Consider the following 18,844-nt stretch of genomic DNA (forward strand, 5'->3'; position numbering starts at 1 on the left):
CTAAGCAGGCTCGATGGTCACGGATATCTTAGATACAAGGAAACAAACCCCAACAGTTTCCATTACAGAATGCTGTGAACTGAGATGCTTCAGTAATATGTAAATTAAGGAGACTTATGATTTCTTCCCCTCCTGGAATCCTCAAAGCCCCAGAGGGGTGCTCCTTCACTGCAGAGGGTCTGGATTCTTCAGTTACTATCAATTGGGACTCACGCAAGGGACCTGTTTATGGGTCATCAGGGCTCACCATGGCCAGGAAAAGAATTCCCTTCCTCTCCCTGTGGAGAGAAGCTTTGGCAGATAATCTGTTTCCCCAGGAGCTCGGACAGTGAACACAGACATCTGCTCCATCTGCTTGAAAGTGACAATTATGGTGGACTGAAATGAATCAGCATTCAGTTCTCAACACTGTCTTTGTGAACTTAATGGGACTCTGATCAGCTCTGAGTTCAAAATGGATAAAAACATGTTTCTGAAAAGCCAACAGCAGATCTGAGGACATGCTGGCCGCGCAGGCACTGAAGAACTCGGGGCCCTGTTGCGGTGCCAGAGGCCTCCCTGGAAATAGATGAACATGAGCCACCTTAACAGACTCTCTGAGCAGGGCCTGATGGTGCACGGCCCACAAGCCACTGACTCTCAGGTTAAATCGATCTGTTCTTAAGGTCCTAACTACCCTGGGCAGAGTCTAAGCTTCCCGTCCCTGGAAGCAAGTAAGCAGACACTAGTAGAGACCTCTGATGGATGATGTTAAGGGGGTCCTGTATGTGTAGGGGTCTGAATCAGATGATTCCAAATGTCCGTTGGAACCCTGAGTCTAAGACTCCATAATTTCTGATGTCCATGGGATAAAAGAATGAACCAAGGCCCATCATACTGACTGACCCCAAGGTGATGTTCTTGAAGTGTCTCTGGATCATCAAACTGTGATTACACTGAGTGCTAAGTGCCCTTTACAGTGTTCTAATGCTTTCAAGACTGCACACCACCTGCTGTGCAACGACCTTAGCCAATTACCAAGCATTTACTGTGAGCCAGGCCCTGTGTTAGCTGCCTTACACGTGCTGTTTTGTCTGTCCTTACAGTACCACTCTTCATCGCCGTGCGCGGGCCTCTCACTATTGCGGCCTCTCTTATTGCGGAGCACAGGCTCCAGACGCGCAGGCTCAGTAGTTGTGGCTTATGGGCCTAGTTGCTCCGCGGCATGTGGGATCCTCCCAGACCAGGGCTCGAACCCGTGTCCCCTGCATTAGCAGGCAGATTCTCAACCACTGCGCCACCAGGGAAGCCCCTAAGTATCTTGATGGGTGGGTGTCATTAGATCTATTTTTACTATGAGGGAGGCTTGACGAACTTATATAATTTGCACAGGGTCATAGAGCTCATAAATGGTGGAACTGAGATTTGAACCAGGCCTTTTTGACCCCCGTGGTGTGGGGAATTGTGGCTTTCTGGGTAATTATTAGCAGACTTTTCTACGACTTTCCTAATGAGGGGTTAACCCACTCCTCACGCCCCGTATACATTTGAGTTAGGAGTAAGAAGTGTGTCTATAGATGGCTAGACAGGTGGTAGGAAAGGCAGGCTAGGGAGACAGGTCTTGGAATAAAGCAGCCCAGGGGAGCTTCTGCACAACAGGTCCAGGGCATGCTGATGGTCCTGAGATGGCTGGACAGAGGGCACAGGCTCTGGCCTTGGAGTGAAGGACCTGGGCTCTGTCTGGTCTCAGCTGCAGGAGCAGTGAAATTCACAGCCTCTCCTCCTTTTCTACCAGCACATCTTTGCCCACCTTCTTCCCAGGCCTCCCACTACTGCCCCCAAGGGAAGAGGGGGTGCTGGTCTGACTGGTCAAGTGCAAGGACACTGATATACTTGTGGGCAGGTCACTGTACATCGGGAAGTCAGACTGCAGCTCTGCTGCCTCTCCAAGCTGAGTCCCTCGAGGAGGACCAGGCCCACATATTCTCTCTGTGGCCCCGTCTCCATCCTGTTTGGTGGGGATGGTGCCCACTTTGTCCCCCTCTCTCCTTTGACTCCCTTCCTCCATGCTGCCGCCGGCCAGGATGAGGTAGGTCCCTGGAACAGGTGTGGAGCTTTTGGGGGCTGAGCCTGCGGTGTGACCCAGCACAGCTTCAGCCAAGCTCTTCCCCAGGGGTTTCTGGTGCCAGCCTAGGTGGTGGTCAGCGGTAGGTACCCTGGCCACATTTAGCTAGAGTCTACGTGCTCATCACTCTTGGGAATCCTGTGGGGAGACAGGATCTTTTCCAGGGCTAGGATCTGGGCATTTCTGGGTTCCTCTTATCATAACAACATCAAACTCCCAACACAAACACCGGTCATCACTGCCTTTAGACCACGTGTTTTCCCGGTCTCCTTTTCCTTGCCTGTAAGATGAAGATGTTAAACAAAGCCACTTCTGGAGGCTCTTCCAGCTCAGACCTGGGGCCCCTGGAAGCTGAGTGGATTTATCTAGTAGGCACGGGGGTCGACGGCCAACCTGCGGGAGGAGGGTGACGTGGGTCGACCGGTGGCTGAGCCCTGAGGGTTTATGGTGGAGCAGCGAGGCCGGGCCCCCGAGAGGCCGGAGCAAGCTCCTGAATCCTTGCCTTTACACAGCTGAGACGACCCAGGTTCCATGTGTGAGCAAATGCATTTCAGCAGGTGTGACTGCTAAGGTCAAGGATATCTGCATCACCAAGAGGATGCAGATGCCTTTCAAAGGGGGTTGGCATGGTCTGCAGCTACAGGCCTGTCAGAAAGACCCCGTTAGTTTATATTAAAGCAGCAAATGAGGGAGTTCCCTGGCAGTCCAGCGGTTAGAACTTGGCACTCTCACTGCCAGGGGCCCGGGTTTGATACCTGGTCGGGGACCTAGTATCCCGCAAACCCCTCGGAGCAGCCAAAAAAAAAAAAAAAAAAGCAAATGAATCCCACATTTTGCTCCATTCCCTCCAGACTGAAGATGTTACTGTCTTTTAGTGAGCTCAGAGGCAGTGAGAGCCACAGCCTTGGAAAATCCATCTGGATAGACTGATGGAGAGCGGGAGAGAGGGACTCTAATTTACTGGGGGTTGACCACACGCCAAGCACTGTGTGGTCACATCTACCATACCGCAAGGCCAGCTGTGCCATCAGACTGGCTCAAGCTGAGTCCCAGGCCCTCCATACGTACATTATTATACCTCTTCTCTGTGCCAGACCCACACCAGGTGCTGGGGACGCAGGGGCGAAGGAAACGGACACAGTCCCTGCACTCAACCTCTTCATTAGCAAAAGGAATATCCACACCTGCATCTTAGGGTTGTCTGTACATTAAAGGAGGGAAAATATGCAAAGCACTTAGCAGAGTGCCTGGTACGTAGTATGTTCAATAAACAGTAGTTATTAAGTCCAGAGCAAGCCCCAAAGGCCTCAGGGGGTCCCACTTGACTCGTCAACCTGCAGCTCAGAGGTGAAGCGATTTGCCTAAGGGCATCTAGACAGTAGCTGGCAGGGGCTGGATCTGAACTCAGGTCACAGTCCCTTGCATCCTGAAGACACAAGGAGAAGTAATCGAATGGAGCCAGCTTACAGATGGAGCAGGGACGGGGGAACCGGGACCGATGTCATGAATGGGCTCCGGTGCCCAGAGTGCAGCAGGCCCCGCAGGCTTTCACTGGATGAGTGAGAACACGCACAGGCGAGCTGGCTTGTCTCGTGATGTCTTGCCAACTGCATGGACAGGGCCACCAGCCAGAGACAACATGCAATGTCACCTATTAATTCCCTTCACATCTTCTGGGGATGAGGGGGAGAATCGATGCCTAAATAGCTGAAGCAGAACTGACTTCTCGGTTCATGTGGTCATTTCCTGGCTCAGATACCACGAGTCAGTCTGAATGGAGCTCTCTTTCAACTACTCAATTTTTGAGAACTTTGAAAGTAAATACCTAGAAAGATGAACAATCCACTGATGTGGGGCCCAGCGTCTCTCGGTGAGCACTTGGATTGTGGCTGTTCTTGGCATCAGGCACTGCCCACCACTCTTGCCACCTGCTGGGGCCCAAAATACTCTTGGTCAGAGGATCAGTCGCTCCCAAAGCAAATGCATCCTGTCGGCTGGCAGATGGACCGTTGTCGGAAGCGGACTGTTCATCTCTGGGAATTCTGGCGATGTTCATTTCCTGCCCAAAGTATCACGTTTGGCAGGCGCACGTTTTGTCTTGGTTCTGGGTGGGCAGGAGTCCTACACGGGCCGTGCACATGCTGGCTGATTATGCCTGCCGGGAAGTTGGAGAGTGGAGTGGCCCTGGGTCACCAGGAGGCTTGGGTGACATGCCGATCAGCTGGCCGCGGTCTCGGAGTTGGTGGGGTCCACCGTGATGAGGCAGCTTGAGCCCTTCATCACCCAAAGGCCTCAGCACCGTTCTCTGCAGGCAGCGCTCACGGCAAACTTCATGGGTTTCACATCCCTCGTTAATGCATCAACTACTGACATGTACTGGGTTCCTTGTATGTGTCAAGCCTAGGCCAGGAGCTGGTGATACAGAGGTGAGTACAACAGACAATGCCTGACCCAGAGCTGTGAGTGAGTGTGGAGACAGACAGCTGAGTAAGGGTGAGGGAGGGTGCAGGGACGTGGCTGCACGAAGAAGAATGACCCAGATTTAGGGGCTGGGCGCTGGGCGCAGATCCCAGCTCTGCCACCTTCCAGCTCTGCCACCTTCCAGCTCTGCCACCTCCCAGCTCTGACTGTGGGCAAATCCCTTAGACTCTCTGAGTCTCAGTGTCCTTGTCTGAGACTCTCTGTAAAATGTGCTGAATCAAATGCCTGCCCCATGAGGATGTTGTGAGGATCAGAGTTAATAAAACCGTCACCGTCAGGCATCAGCACAGGCATCCCATCTGTGGCGACCGACACCAAAACCAAACCCACACTTGACCCTCTGAGATAAAGCAAGAATAACAGGGGCACCTTGTCCGGTGCGAGTTCCCAAATGAAGGAGCATTTCGCATAAGTTGCTGACTCCCTAATGAGAATCCTGTCCCCAGTGTTTGGAACGCTGATGTCTGAAGATTCTGGGTGTCCCTGTGGCTTTATGAGAAAGAATAACATTAGGAGAAATGCCTGCTTTTCCATCAAGAACAAACTGATGAAAACTTGGCAACCCTGGTGATTGTGAGGTGTGTGTTTTCCTTTAAGAACCTGCTGTGTGCGTGTGTGCGTGCGTGTGTGTAATTTGGCAAACCAGACCTTCCAAAGTCTAATTAGTTTACACCTTTTTGCAAAAACTACTTTCCTTTCCTAAATGCTCCCGAGTCTGAGTCTTCCTTCCACATGGAGTATGGAGGAGGGAACTTGCGAGCCACATTTTGAAGGATGTGTCTGAACTGGCTCCATGCCTGGGGTCAGGGGAGGGGAGAGCATTCTGGATAGCGAGAACAAGTGTAAAGGCACGAGAACATGTGTAAAGGCAAGGGATGCCTGGACCTTAGCAGACAGGAGTCACCCTGAACCCCCTTTTTTCATTCTTGGGGAGAGAAGAGCTCTGGGTGTGGCTGAAGGAAGGGCAGTTGATGGAACTCTCAGGACCTGCAACCAAAAAATCCAAATGGACCCACTTGGGCACATTGCTTTGCTTCACACTGAACCTTAGCTGTAAAATGGAGATAATTATCCTGACCTTGGGTTACTGTAAGAATTAGAGAACATGTCATGAAAGAGGCATGGCTCAGCCATTGTGGACTCAAATTCCAGTTTCATCATTATTAATCCTGTAAGCATGAGCTAATTACTTCCCCTCTGTAAGCAAGCCTCAGTTTCCTCATCTGTAAAATGGGGCTAATTAAAACCTCATAGGATTATTGGGAGGATTAAATAAAATAAGGCATGCAAAGTGTTTAGCTGTGCCTGGTACATAGTAAGTGCCCCAAAATCGTTAGCTGTTGAGATGATGATGATGATGATTAGAATGAATCAATCATGGAAGCAGGTAGGCGGGGTCTCAGTAAACTCCCGTTGAACCTGGGTCTGTCTATTTCTGCACGGAGAAGATTCCTCAGCCACACGAAGCATTCAAATACTCATCCAGAAGGCGAGGGATTCCCACTGGGAGTCAGTCCTTCCCACCACCCACGTCTGAGTATGTGGCAAGACTGCTCTGAGAATCCGATTAACTGATGGAGGAAGCTTGGCAGGTGCGTCCAGCCCCCGAGGTACCCCTGCAAACCCAAACCACCTACCTGGGCTGTGGGAGGAGCACAGCAGGCCTGGAAGCCTTGCTGAGCATCTGACTGTGTCCTGGGGGGCTGGCTTCTTGTGACTCTATTTCGTAAGCCAAGTACTTACGGGCTTTAAGTGGTAGAGACAGATGTCTCCACCTAAGGGCAGGAGGTTCACATTAAGGGTGTCAGCCCCAACCAGGCGGCTACCCTAGAACTTGGTATGCAAGTACAGTAAGGCTCCCTTTACTGAGCACCTACTACATGCCAAGTGCTTTTCGGATGACTGACGTCCATCACTGCCCACCCCCACAGCCATTCTGCAAGACCCCAACTCATGTCTCAGGGAGGGCAGATTATTTAACAGACTGGACTGTCAGCTCCATGAGGACGGGGGCTGCACTGGCTAGTTTGTTGTCATCTCCCCAAAGCGCAGCATGTTGCCTTGCACACAGTAGGTGCTTCATGAATATGAGTTAATGGAGTGAATTTGATTGTGACAAGTTCTCCATTGGGAAGGTCTGATCTGAGATACTGCTTTGAGTGAAAACATCCAGCCAGAAGGGCTCAAAACAACAATATGAATAGGAGCTCTGGAGTCAGAGAAAGGTATCAAAATCTTAGTTCTAGGGCAAGCTACTCCACCTTTCTCTAAATCTCACTGTTCTCATCTGAAAAACGGGACAGGATTACTTATCTTATGGGGTTGTTGTGAGGGTTGACACGAATGTACATAAATCCGTGAGCAAGAACCAGCCAGAGAGCTGGGCCTTCGTAAGTGGCAGCCGTTGCTACACTATTGCTATGACAGTCATTCCCATTTGTGGGCAGCTCTACCTTTTCAAGGCATTTTCACCAGGTCATCTCCCTTGATTCTCTGGGCCCTGGGCACGGTCTGGAGCCAATCACCATCAACACAGCTCAGAGCTTTGTCCGCCTGGAGCCTGCTCCCAGCCAGACTGGAACCAGCTCTGGTCCTCCAGTGGGTAACGTGTGGGGAATCTTTGCTGCTTCTGTCTGTGTGTGGGCCCCTTGGCCGAGCTCCTGGGTACCACCAATCGCTGGGGCTCTCACCCAAGCATCCTCTGCCACACTCTGGCTTTCCATCAAGGTGTACGTCTATCCTGCAAGCTGTGAGGCAGGGTGGAGGAAGAGAGAAAACTCCCTATTTTGTAGATAAAGAAACTGAGGCTTCAGCTGAGAATTAATTACAGAGGCCAGAATCCAATAAGGTGTTCTGGCTGGAGCACATGGTGGGAATACATCCACTGGTCCTTCATGGATGTTAGAAATGTCCACGTGCCTTGCTCTGGCCAATGAAACATGAGTGAAAGTGACGTTTACTTCCAGGTGAAAGTGTTTTAAGAGCCAGTGTGTAACTCACCACAATCTCTGTCTCCTACTGAAGGAGGCTCCATTGGCCTGGATCTGTGAGTGACTATAAAGATCAGAACCCCCTGCCCACCCACAGTGGACAGATGGCACAAGTGAGAAATGAACCTTTGCTGTGTTACACTGCTAAGATTTGGGGGATGTTTGTTACTGCAGCATAACCTCACCTATCCTGACTGATACAATGTGAATGTTTATAACGTTAGACAATTCACTTATAGAGCACTCTCTGTTGGCTTTATCCCAGGTACAGGAGGCATAGAGGTTGGTCAGACACAATCTCTGCCCTCAAGGGGCTTGTAGTCTAGACACCCATTTGTAAGGAAGCTGCCCACACTGAACTTGAGGGAGGGGCAGGCCCGGGTGAGGGACACCTTGTGAATGGTTGCATATCCCCTAAGCAGTAACCCCCTGCTGTTTGCAACATGGCCCAAAAAGGAAATGAAACTGTGAGATAGTTAATGCTACAGGCAGCTTTTCTTGGGGGAGGGAAAAAGGATGGGCTGCAGCTAGGAGGGGGCAGGGGGTGGGGGTAGGCTAGCTGAAGGATTCTGTACTCTGTGTGACTCTAGGATTTATTGCTACATTTCATTACTTGAAATGGGAACCCAGAAAACAATTAGTGGATTCAACTGCATTAGAGTAATTCCTCTTTTACATTCCCCTAACTCAGATAATGACAGCTTTCCTGCAATTAGGAGAGGGTCTCCTTGGTGTGCAGATTAATTGGGTGTTAAACAAGCAGGGCTGCCTGAAACCAGACAGCTGAGCTGGAATGAATTAGATGTGAAAGAGCAGCTCCGGGCAAAGGGTGAATAATTCATTCACAACCACAGACAGCCAGCTGGAGACTTGAAGGTGCGCCATCAGTAACACAAGGCCAGGACTTGGGAGGGGGTTGTCTAGGAAGAGGGGGCAAGGCGGGTGTAGGAACAGAAAGGAACAGACACTGTGGGCCCCCACGCTGGTGGGAGGCTGATTTTCCCTCAACAAGGTCCAGGGACAAGGTCACCTGTGTGTGTGTGGTGCTCTAATCCTAGGTGCCAGCTCCCCGCCCTTTTGTTTTCTGGCCGTGCCGTGCATGGCTTGTGGGATCTTAGTTCTCAACCAGGGATCAAACCCAGGTGCTCGGCAGTGAAAGCGTGGAGTCCTAACCACTGGACAACCAGGAAATTCCAAGCCAGCTCCCTTTTATAAAGCTTAAGACAGATTTTAGCATAATATAAATGCTCAGTAAGAATTACCAGGCTCTTATATGCCAGCATTTATATGCACTATTGCATTTCATCCTTACAACCTTGATGGCAATACTGTTATCATTCCCTGTGTTTCACACGAGTCACCTGGAGTTCAGAGCGGGTAGGTGAACCTAGCAGTGCGTGTGGGATTCAAACCAGATGCCCTGGCTCCACAGCCCACATATTTGCAGCACCTGAGCTGATATCTTCTCGGTGGGGAAGAGCTGTGTGGCCCCGTCACCTAATGACGCAAAGGCCTGCATCTGTGCCATCCTTCCAGCTGTGTCTGGTCCCCCGTCTGTTGATGGGTGGGGACCGGGGGGTAAGTGGTAAAGCCCTGAAGGCCAGAGGCTCCCTGGATGGCTGGCAAGGGGACACGGGGGATGACAGAGAAAGAGAACACAGGAAGATGAGGGCCACACTCAACACGCAGGAATCTGAGCCTCTTTCTATGAGTGTGTGTACGTCCATGTTTTTATTCATTTTACTTCGTAGTCTGGGTGGCCTTGGGCCCAGGCCCCCCAGGAGGCCGTCAGGGAGGCCACGCACAAGCGCCCAGCTCCCGGGTTCAGGACCCCTCAGTTCCCCTCTGCACGTGGGTGTGTTTTGTTTCCAACTTCCCATTTCCATAAGCCACCAGGAGTTACCTTACATAATCTCTGGAAAGGAAGAGGGAAACTGGGGAAATAAACGGCTCTGAGGCCTGGCATCAGGGGCTTGCCGTCCACCTGGAGGAGCTGAGAAGGCCGGCAGGGCCGGCAGGGTTAGACAGCGTGCCTGTGCCCCATGGCACGGGGAGCCTTCTTCTGCCCCAGAGAGAAAGCGGGCCCCAGCTCCCCCCACGTGAGAGCAGCTGCTGTTTACATCTGGAATTAGCCTCAGCCACTGAGGGGCAGACCCCTTCTTGGAGGATTCTTGACCAAGGTCAAGGCAAAGGGTCCTTTATTACCTCCCGTCCAGACACAGGGTGGCATGGGATGTTATTAAGTAGGGGAAACTATCAGGCTGATCAAGAATAAAGACTCTTGTTCAGAGTCTTCTGGCCGTGAGTTCCTCCTTCGGAAGGTGACCGGATGGGGAGAAAACCAGCTGCACTTTTGGCCGCTGGGCTTCTATTCAGATTCCTACCCAATTCTTGTTATTTGGGAAGCTTGCCATCCATTCAGGAGAGGCCCTTGGGGTCGGCTGAGTTGCTGCCGTGTGTGTGTGTGTGTGTGTGTGTGTGTGTGTGTGTGCGCGCGCGCACGCACGCGAAAGAGAATGTGTGCACGGGGGTAGGGGGGTCAACCACAAGCTGCCCAGCACTGACCACCCCCTGCCCCCAGCGCCTCCCTCTGCAGGACTATGCTCAGCTGTTCATTCGTCCCACAATTCAGAGGCCGAACGTCTAACCAGTCGGTTCCAGCACTTTAACCCGGCATTCGAGACCTGTGCCAGGCTCCTGTCCTAACCGTTTCCCACATTCCACCTTGGTCCCCTCTCACAGGCTGCAGAAAAACTAGACTCAACGTTTTCAGACACTCTGAGAGCCCTTCCTCTTCCCTGCGGGCCGGACTCTCTGGAATTCCCCTCCCTCTAGATCCTCTGGAGGAGCCCCACCCACGTTCAAGGTCTGGGTCCTCTGCAAAGTATAGCACAGTTGTTACGAGCGAGGGCCCTGGAGCCAGATACCCTGGCGTCAAATCCCGGCTCTGGCTCTTAGGATCCGCCTGGCTTTCCCTCGCAGCCTCATTCAGTTTCTCATCCCGGAAGCAGGAAGAATAACAACCTCCCGGGGGTTGCCGGGAGACCGAGATCCTGCACAGTGCACAGCCCGGCACACGGGGAGTCTGCACCAGGCTCTTGAGCCTGTCAGCCCGAAGTCAAGTCCACCCACCTTCCCGAGCTCTCAGAACGTGCCATGTGCCGGAGAGGTGGTGGGGCACAGGCAGATCCCGCCTGCCTGGAATTCACCATCTAACGTGTGCGCCAGAAAGTAGACAGAAAACGACAAGCGCCTCCGTCTACACGACACTCACCACAGTTCCCCGTGCACAGTAGGTCCTCAGATTAGAGGAAGAAGCGTTTACCGAGTGAACCCAAATTGCAGCAGGTACTTTCACATTCATCGTCTCGTTTTAATCACTTGAAGAGCCTTCGAGGTAAGTGTACTAAGTCCCACGTTCAGATGAGGAAGCTGAGGCTCAGAGAGGTTAAGTGACTTGCCCAAGGTGCCACAGCTCGTCAGTGATGAAGCTGGGACCCAGATCCAGGTCTGCCTGATACCAAAGCCCCAGTTCTCAGTGGTGGGCTATGAAGAGCCAGGGGAGGGAGCAGCGGCCAGGAAAGAGGCGGGAAGGAAGCTGCTTTGAGAACCACCCGCCAAGGGCTGAGGCCGGAGCATCTCCCTCCCACAGGTTTCCGGCCTCAGTTGCCGGAGGCAGCTGATGGGGACATCAGTTCCAATGGCCGTGTCCAGATGGTCAATGGTAATTTGTTCAGGAGGGGACCTGGGGACTTGGCTTATATTAATGATCTGAAGTTAACATGTAATTTATGCTAACTGGAGCCAAAGACACGCCTTTGTCCCCCAGACCACGTCATCCAGGTGATAAGGAGCCTGGCAGATGGGTCTGCTGCATGGACTGGGGGAGGGATGACCAGGAAAGGAGCAAAACAATGACAGCGCAGAGCGTGACAACTTGCCAGGGGCCTCCCTGGCGGCAACAGCTCTAGAGCGTAGGGGGCGAGCGCAGCTACCCCCAACACCGGCAGAGATACTTCAGCCTAAAAGCCGCTATAGAATGTGTGGACCAGGACCCAGCACTGGGCCATCTGCCTGACCTCCATGCTCTCTGGCCTTTGACACTGCCCAGAGGTGACAAGAACCTCCTGTTGCAAAGGGAAAGACCGACGTCCAGGGAGGCTGAGTCCTTACCCAACCCAGGCTCCCCAGGTGAGCAGAGGTAGGACTCAGACCCAGGTCTCAGCTGCCTGCAAAGCCCATGCTCTCCTTCATCCCCGAGTCAGAGTCTGGATCACCGTTTGGCAAACATTTGCTCCCCTCGTCCTCCGCTGTGGACAGAAGGAGCTAAGGGGCAGCGGGGACTGCCCACCCCACTGACCTAGGGCTTGGCTGTCACTTGCTTTGACCAGCAAAATGTGCGTTAAAGACTGCTGAAAATTCTTTGCTACTTCCCCCCATCCAGAGAAGGAATTCTCTCTGCTGCTGCTGTGCTACACCAGGAGAGAGGTTAGCCCGGGTCCCACGCACGGTGGACCACCTCAAGTGCCCTGAGCTCTGCACCTCACCCCCCTAACCCCTTGCTATGGCAGCCCCTGGTGACAGATCTGCCCCAAACCGGCATTCAGTCCTGGAGGCCTCACCGGCCCGAGACCAGGGCAGGGGCCCTCAAGCTTTCCACTGCATCAACACTGAAAGTATGTGTTCGGATGGCATGACACACTCCCAAAGGTGTCTGTAGTGGGTTGAATTGTGGCCCCCTCAAAAGATGTGTCCATTCAGAACCTGTGAGTGAGAGCTTACTTGGAAAAGACCCTCCATTAAACAGTATTCCACCTCTGCAGGAACTCTGTGGCAAAGGCTACCAGTCATCACCCTACACCCATTGTGTAGGTGTTGGAAAAGGCGTCTTTGCAGATGTAATTAAATCACACAAACGTAATTAGTGAGGGATCCTGAGAGGAGGCCATCCTGGATTTGAGTGGGCCCTAAAGCCACTGACACTGTCCTTAGGCAAGAAGAGATGACACAAAGGAGAAGGTGATGTGAAGACGAGGCAGGATGGAACGTGGCATCTGCAAGCCTAGGACTGCCGGCCACCACCAGAAGCTGGAAGAGGCGCGGCTCTCCGCTAGAGCCTTCAGAGGGAGCGCGGCCCTGCCAACACGCCGATTTCGGACTCTTCCACTCCCCTCCCACTCAAGCACCCGCATCAGAATGCAAAGGCCATTTTTATAAAACTGTCTCACACCCACTCTAATTTACGTACGGAAGAAATAAACAATTTTCCAAATGACTGTTTTTTCTTTTTCAAGCTGTTTTAAACTCTAAGATCTGGGAACACAGTCACAAGACTCGCGACCTCTAGTGCAGAACCTCTGGCCTGGGGGATGGACTCCGGAAGTGTTTTCACCTGTGACAATGGGCCAGCCTTACCTTTCTCCTGAGCCATCTCTTGCAGACAGAAGTAGATGACTCTGGCTCCCAGGCTGAAGCCAATCAAGGTGACAGGCCGCTGGCCCTGGGGGAGAAAGGACACAGGTGTTGGGGGCATGGTGCACAGCCAGTTCTAGGAAAACATCAGCCCCGATGACGGTGGCCCTTGCACACTTCTCAGCACCTGCCTCCTGCTTAATGAATCACGCCTGTGCTATTCCCGGCCCCAGGCTCTGATGTCTCCATCAGGAGAGTCTGGGGCTTCGTTTATGCAGGAGGGCACCTGCTCAGGAACCGGCTTCTTCCCAGGTTGACAGGCAGCATCTGGCTGGGTTAATTCCCTGGTTTTATCTCAAACCATTACCCAGTGGCCGTCGCTCCCTCCCCATCTACCTGTGGCAAATGATTGCAGTGAAGCGGGGCCCTTCTGGAGCCGAGAGAGGAGGCGGGAGGTACCCCGGGTGTGATGGGAGAAAAAGGCAAAGAGTCACATGGGGTGGGGGGACACAACTGTTCTGTTCCTAGATAGGAAGTGGGGACATGAAATGTTGGCCTTATGCTATAAGAGGAGGTTGTAAGTTAGATGCGAAGAGGAATTTTCTGACTCAAGAACTTGTAGGAAAGGCAACTTGAAAAAGAAAGTCATGAGAGGTATTTGGGTACAACTTCTACATGGAGGGAGAGGGCAGATGAGTTCCAAAGGTCCAGCTGGTCTCAGTACTCCATTCCTTTCCCTTGCTTTTGGGCCGGTATATGTACCCACCCTCCCCCCACCCTCCCCCCTACCTCCATCTACTGCCATGGAAGACCCTCCATTAGACAATATTCCAATTCTGCAGGAACTCTGTGGCAAAGGCTACCAGTCATCACCCTACACCCATTCTCCCTCTGTCCTTGGTAACAGAACTCCTGAGTTTTTCTGGGCCCACAGCTACCCAGCCAAAAATGAAGTTTCTCCAACTGCCCTGCAGCCAGGGATAGCCGCAGGGCTGAGTCCTGGCCAAGGGATGTGAAAGGCCCTTCCCTTCTACTTTCCTGCCTCGGACTGTCTGGAATGTGGATGGAACCCTAACTGTTTAACGTGGTATTTGGGCCACTGGAGATCTGCTCAGAGGGTAGCTCTATACTTCTGGAAAGGAAGAGCTGGTCTTGTCCACACCTGCAGAGGCCTGTTAGTTTTCACCTGATTGCTTGCTAGAGATGCACAGCCTGTAATTCTTACTGGTCCATCCTAGGACACTTTTTATCTTTTTGGCCACGCTGTGCTGCTTGTGGGACCTTAGTTCCCTGACCAGGGATCGAACCCATGGCCCCTGCAGTGGAAGCATGAAGTCTTAACCACTGGACTGCCAGGGAAGTCCCCCTAAGGTGCTTTTATGACTTGAACTGGAGGAGCAATGACGACCACCCCCCACCCCCCCAAAGCCACTGGGCTACCCCCACGTGGGCTTATCTCAGGTATGACGTCTGTGCACAAGTCAGCCCCCATGCTTCCCTGCTTCCTCGCCCCCTGCCCGCTCCCCCAACTCCTCGCCCCAGCTATTCCCAGGTACCTGCTGCCGGGAGAGTAGAATGTGGGCCAGGTGCTTGCCAACCTCTGCCGATCGATGGAGACACACACCCCAGGGGTTGTCGATGACACTTGCAACACTGAGGAGTGAGGCTGGCCAGGTCAGGGCAGCCACAAGGCCTGGGGAGGAGGGATATCGGTGATGAAGGCCGTGGTGGCACGGTGGGGGCGGGGGGGGGGTCCTTCTAGGGAAGTGATCGGCTGGCTAATGGATGCCTGAGTGAATGCATCCAGAGTCTCTAACTTGGAATCTGTAAGTTTTCCACGTGTGGTCAAACTGCTAAGTAGTACAGAAGAAAACTGAAGCTCACGCATTTCTGATACGTGGCCTAGATCCCTTATGTTTAAGTATCTGCCATGTGTGAGATTCCAGAGATGGCCCCAGTTTGTCACTCCACCCTGTATCCTCCCACTTGGCCTCATAACTCTGCAATGCCCCTGCTCCTGCCCTGCCCATCCACTCTAGGCTCAATCATGTGACTTGCTTTGGCCAATGAGATGTTACTGAACGCGAGGCTTGAAATGGACTTGTGCCTCTAGTGCACTTCTGTTGTGGGTGTGGGATAGCCTGCGATCCCAGGACGGGGAGGAGAGACAAATGGAGCAGAGCCGAGTTGCGCTGGTTGCCCCAGGCAAGGCTGGCCTAGATCAGTGGACAGTCAGCTGACCCACAGATGCATAAGCAGGCCCAGCAAAGGTCAGCCAAATGAAGCCTCAACACTTCTGAGCTACTGTGATAAATGGTTGTTATTTTAAGTCACTGGGTTATGGGGTTGTTTGTTATGCAGCAATTGCTAACTGACACACTATGTGATAATGTGATGGGCTGTTTATCTGTCTCCTCCCTATAAGGACCATAAACTTTGCCTCTCTGTGTTCTTGGAGACCAGCACTGTGCCTGGCTCACTGGGGGCCTCAGGCATGCAAAGGTACAGAACCAGTGTGGCTTGGGAGTGGTGGGAATGCTGCTGGTGGGGGTGAGGGGAGGCTTACCAGACAACACTGTGTATTTTAGGGCCTCCTGGGCCACCATGTTGGCAAGACCACTGAGGATGGTCTCCAGGGCGTTGCCAAGCTCCATCAGGTACGTGGCCTCCCAAGCCAGACAGTACTGCTCACGGCTGTGGGCCAGGGCAGCCCATGGGGCGCTGAAGGTGCCTGGGGAGAGCACAGGTAGGTGGGGTCTCTCCTGTGACAGAGGAGGCCTCTCACCCTTTCCCAGACAGTTGGCGACAGGGGCCCACTCACCCTTGCGGGGAGACAAGAGGCCCACCCCTGCCACTGAACGGCAGCTGACAGCAGAGCAGACGCGCTTCCAGACAGAGCACAGCGCCGCGCTGTGAGACAGCAGGCTGGGGTTCGAGACCCAGCTCCTGCATTCATTAGCAGTTGGGCGACCCCGGGCACCCTGGGTCACTATCCCACGCTAAGCCTCACTTTGCTTAGCTGTCAAGTCGGGAGACTAGCATTTATCTCTTTTCATAGAGTAGTTATAAGAACTAAGTATTCCAACTACCGTGTGTGTAAAGTGTTATTTTCTCTCACTCTGCAGTAATTCTGGCATCGAGGATGCTACGAGCACACAAGAAGAACACACGGGGCCACGAGCAGCTGGCTCCCTGAACCGGCTGCATCTCAGTCAACAGACACGCCTGGGAAATAGTCTGCAAATCTGGAGCAGAGGTGTTTGAGCCCAGCTCTGCCATGAGCTCGCTGGCTCACCCGATTTTTCTGAGCCTCAATTTTCTCACTTAGGGACTGGAAATGGGAGGATGATGACAGTACCAACCACGTGACCAACGTCAAGCAGGAAAATAAAACCATGACAGTCTGCCTCCCTCTCTCCCTCCTAGTCCTTGAGGATGTTGTCACCTCTCCAGCAGGACTCTCAGACCCCCTGTGACCTGGCCCCTGCCTCCTTCACAGCCTCAGCAACCATCAGGTTACCCTCCAGAAACACATGCTTTTGATTGTGTTCGTTCACTCGTTCATTCATTCATTCATACCACAAACCTTAACTGAGTACCTAGACTATGCCAGGCCAGGCGCTTGACCCTGAGGATACAGACACCCATCATCGTAGGAAACGTTTAGTGAGCAAGTACTAAGTGATGGGCAGCTCTGTGCTGAGGGATTTCCCATGCACTCTCTGATTTACCTCAACACAGTCTCTGAAATGGGGCTCCACAATTAGCCCCATTTCATAGCTGAGGAGGCTGAGCCATCCAGATAAAGTGCTCTCAGCCTGGGGAGGGAGAGGGCCATGCAAACATCATGTAGTCACTCATTTCTGGGCCGTGGGAGCATCGAGGGGCCCCGTGCATTTCTGCCCATGGCCCAAGTGACCTTCCACCCTTACTTGTCTCTGAGCTTCCAGCTCACTCGCCTTATCCCCGGGGAAGCTTCCCGGCCCCTTTGACAAAGGGGATCTAATGCACCTTGCACTTTTGCGTCCTGAGTTCTCGTCACAGTCTGCAATTTTCCATTTATTTTTGTGTCATCTGTTTAGTGCACGTCTGTCCTGCAGTCTGTCTGCCAAGCACTCGATTCCCAAAGCCTCATGAACACAGGATGAATGAATGAACAGTGGAGCCAGCTTCCCAGAGGCTTCGGGTTCTGGCTCAGCCACATGCCTCGACCTGCCCGACCCGAAGGCCTCGTCCCTACCCGAGGGTGCTCTGCTGACATGCAGACCACTGAGGGGCTGCTCCCCGCTCTGCAGAGAGTCTGTCACAGGTCTGCAGCAGCTCAGGGATTAACTGTCTCTAGTTATGGAGGAGGAGACGGCCAGCCCGAGACAGGATGCGGGCACAGATAGAGAGAGAGAGAGAGAGAGAGAGAGAGAGAGAGAGAGAGAGAGAGAGTGTGTGTGTGTGTGTGTGTGTGTGTGTGTGTGTGTGTGTGTGTGTGTGGTGGGCTCTGGACCCAGCTCGGCAGCTTTACGGTTGCAAGACTCACAAGCAAGGCGCGCTGCCCTTCTGAGCCTCAGTTTCTACACCTGTTAAAATGGAATGATGGCATCTGACTCACAGGTGTTGTGGGGATCATGTGAGAGGCTGCACGAAAAGCATTATGCAAACTGTAAAGTGCAGTACTGCATTCTATCACCCTGTGGCCAAGAACATGGGCTATGGAGCCAGACAGAATGGGGGTGAGTCGTGCCCCAGTTCCTGACTAGCGAGGCGACCCTGGGCAGCCCTTATCAGCCTCGGTTTCCTCATCTGTAAATGAGGAAATATGGGGGTGATAATGATGCCCACATCCGTGGCTTGAAGTGAGGGACTAAGTGAGCCAACGCATGCAAAAATGCCTGGCTTAGTGGGGAGCTACAAAGCCATAAGCATGAGTACAAACAATCGTATTTAATAAAGGGGCGGGCCCAAGAAAGCCCATAGATGCCCATCACACGCGGAAGCAAGCCTGTCATGACACGAGACTTCTTTCCTGGCCATCAGGGAGGCAGGACAAGGCGACTCATTTCCCTCCTGAACTGCATTCACCTACCTTGGTTACATTTCTGTAACCGCCGCCTCTGCCTAGGGAGCATTATTGCACGATAATGGCCCCCCCGCCCCCCCTCCCCCGGCCCCCGCCGCAAATGAACTTGATTTTGCCCTGGGGCCAGCCCAGCAAGGGGGTGGGTAAAACAACCATAAGGGCTTTGCTTTCCACACTGGTCAGAACTGCAAATTCCTTCACTTAGACTCTTGCTCCTTCCTTCCTGTCTCAGTCTTTCTGTAGCATGGATGGTATCATGAAGCAAACGAAGAGAAACCCGTGAACTCTGGGTCAGGAGACCTGGGTTCGAATCCTGCATGTGCCACCTGTCTGCCATGGGATCCCTCTAGGTTTCCTCTTCGTCCAGATCAGGGTAAGAACAGCCCTCACCTCAGAGCATGGATGTGAGGGTCACTCGAGGTAACGTACGTCAAGCTCCTAGTGTGTGGGTGAAATGCCTGACTCATGGCGCCAGGTGCTCAGTCACTGTTCAGAGTCCCGTTTGGGGACTGGCCCTGGTGCGCGCATACCAGTAAGACTCTGGCGCCCAGTAATGCCTCTCAACAGAGCCTGGGCATTTCCTCACCTGCCTCCTCCTGTGCTGTTTAGAACAGCTGTGGCTTCTGCCCTCGGATCCCAGCAATTTGGGAACCCAGGAGGCTCTGAGCTTGTGTATTTGGTCAGGACGCTCCAGACTCCCCGGCCCACCCTGTTCTCTCCCTGATTGACGACCTGCTTGCTGAGCCTCACACTGGGCACTTGGAAAAGTGAGCCAACAGTAAGCGG

General features: G+C 52.9%; 1 protein-coding gene across 7 annotated transcripts in view; it reads right to left on the bottom strand.

Moving 5' to 3' along the window:
* The window catches only part of TMCO4 (transmembrane and coiled-coil domains 4), a 95,396-nt gene that overhangs the window by 30,358 nt on the left and 46,194 nt on the right, over nt 1–18,844 (bottom strand). For 5 of the 7 annotated variants that reach the window (XM_060015419.1, XM_060015416.1, XM_060015426.1 and 2 more), the window contains 3 exons: nt 15,554–15,718; nt 14,544–14,680; nt 12,991–13,075 (listed from right to left, as the gene is read on the bottom strand). In XM_060015419.1, coding sequence (XP_059871402.1) covers nt 12,991–13,075; nt 14,544–14,680; nt 15,554–15,718 — 387 coding nt within the window. Of the gene's footprint in view, nt 1–12,990; nt 13,076–14,543; nt 14,681–15,553; nt 15,719–16,998; nt 17,118–18,844 lie in introns of those variants that run through there. The other 2 variants (XM_060015421.1, XM_060015448.1) reach the window with 2 other exon arrangements.

The sequence above is a fragment of the Delphinus delphis genome, chromosome 1, assembly GCF_949987515.2.
Source record: "Delphinus delphis chromosome 1, mDelDel1.2, whole genome shotgun sequence".
Lineage (NCBI taxonomy): Eukaryota > Metazoa > Chordata > Mammalia > Artiodactyla > Delphinidae > Delphinus > Delphinus delphis.